Source organism: Aplysia californica, unplaced genomic scaffold (assembly GCF_000002075.1).
Source record: "Aplysia californica isolate F4 #8 unplaced genomic scaffold, AplCal3.0 scaffold03967, whole genome shotgun sequence".
NCBI lineage: Eukaryota > Metazoa > Mollusca > Gastropoda > Aplysiida > Aplysiidae > Aplysia > Aplysia californica.
In genome coordinates, this window is record NW_004801237.1 from 1 (window position 1) to 1,283 (window position 1,283).

Genomic DNA, 1,283 nt, shown 5'->3' on the forward strand with positions numbered 1-1,283 from the left:
CCACCAGTTGGGAAGTAGCCAGCGCACACTGAGTGGCGGAGGAGATGACTCTGTCCTGCTGTACCGGGTCCTGAGCCGTGTTGGCCACTGTCTTTGCCTGGAGCACCAGGGAGGCCGTGGCGTTGGCAACTGCCTTAGCCAGGGACAGGAGGGTGTCCTGTGGGAGAGAGAGAGGGAGGGAGTGAAGGAATGAAGGAGGGAATGAAGGAGGTAATGAATGAAGGAATGAATGAGGGAATGAATGAGGGAATAAATGAGGGAATGAATGAGGGAATGAATGAGGGAATGAATGAGGGAATGAATGAGGGAATGAATGAGGGAATGAAATGAAGGAGAGAATGAATGAGGGAATGAAGGAGGGAATGAAGGAGGGAGTGAATGAGGGAATGAATGAAGGAATGAAGGAGGGAATGAATGAGGGAATGAATGAGGGAATGAAAGAAGGGGAAGCCTGGAGCACCAGGGAGGCAGTGGCGTTGGCAACTGCCTTAGCCAGAGACAGGAGGGTGTCCTGTGGGAGTGAGAGAGGGAAGGAAAGAAAGAATGAAGGAGGGAATTAAAGAATGAACGAGGGAATTAAAGAATGAATGAGGGAAAGAGGAAAAGAATGAAGGAATGAAAGAATGAATGACGGAATGAATGAAGGAAAGAATGAGCGAGGGAATGAATGAAGGAATGAGGGAATGAATGAAGGAATGAATGAATGAATGAGGGAATGAGAGAATGAATGAAGGAATGAAAGAATGAATGGAGGAATGAAAGAATGAATAAGGGAAGGAAAGAAAGAATGAGGAAAAGAAAGAATGAAAGAGGAAATGAAAGAGGATGAAAGAGGGAGAGAGGAATGAGGGAGAGGAGGGAGGGAGTCAACTGTGACAGCCGCAGAGAGTTTTTAGTTTAGTGGTAACCCACACATGCCAGAGATTAGGTAGCATTTTTGAGGGGGGGGAAGGGGGAGGGGGGAGGAAGAGGAGGAGAGGAGGGAATATAATGTACTTTTCTTTCTTATTTACTCTCAGTATGGCTCAAAATTGGTGTATTCTTTTGACTGTTTATAGTATCCACAATCGTAACTATAGTTACCACAGTTGTTCACCCTATCCATATGATGTGGGGAACTCTGTGCCACCACTTAACCCTTTACCTGGAAGATCTTGTCCAAGTCCTGAGCCGTCTCTCCGACCTCATTCATAACTTCCTGCGAGGCTTCGCCGATTCTGCCCGCCGCCGCAAGCAAGTTCTGACGGGGCTGGGGGAGGAAAGGTCAAGGCCAAAGGTTAAGG

At 47.5% G+C, this 1,283-nt stretch overlaps 1 protein-coding gene across 1 annotated transcript; it reads right to left on the reverse strand.

Annotated features, from left to right (window-relative positions):
- Positions 1-4: 4 nt before the first annotated feature.
- On the reverse strand, positions 5-1,249 carry LOC106014169 (talin-2; the record flags this gene model as incomplete). Its single annotated transcript, XM_013091246.1, is given in 2 exon segments — positions 5-157; positions 1,145-1,249. Coding segments are annotated over 2 exon segments (258 nt in total), but the record flags the coding sequence as incomplete, so codon positions are not given.
- Positions 1,250-1,283: the final 34 nt, after the last annotated feature.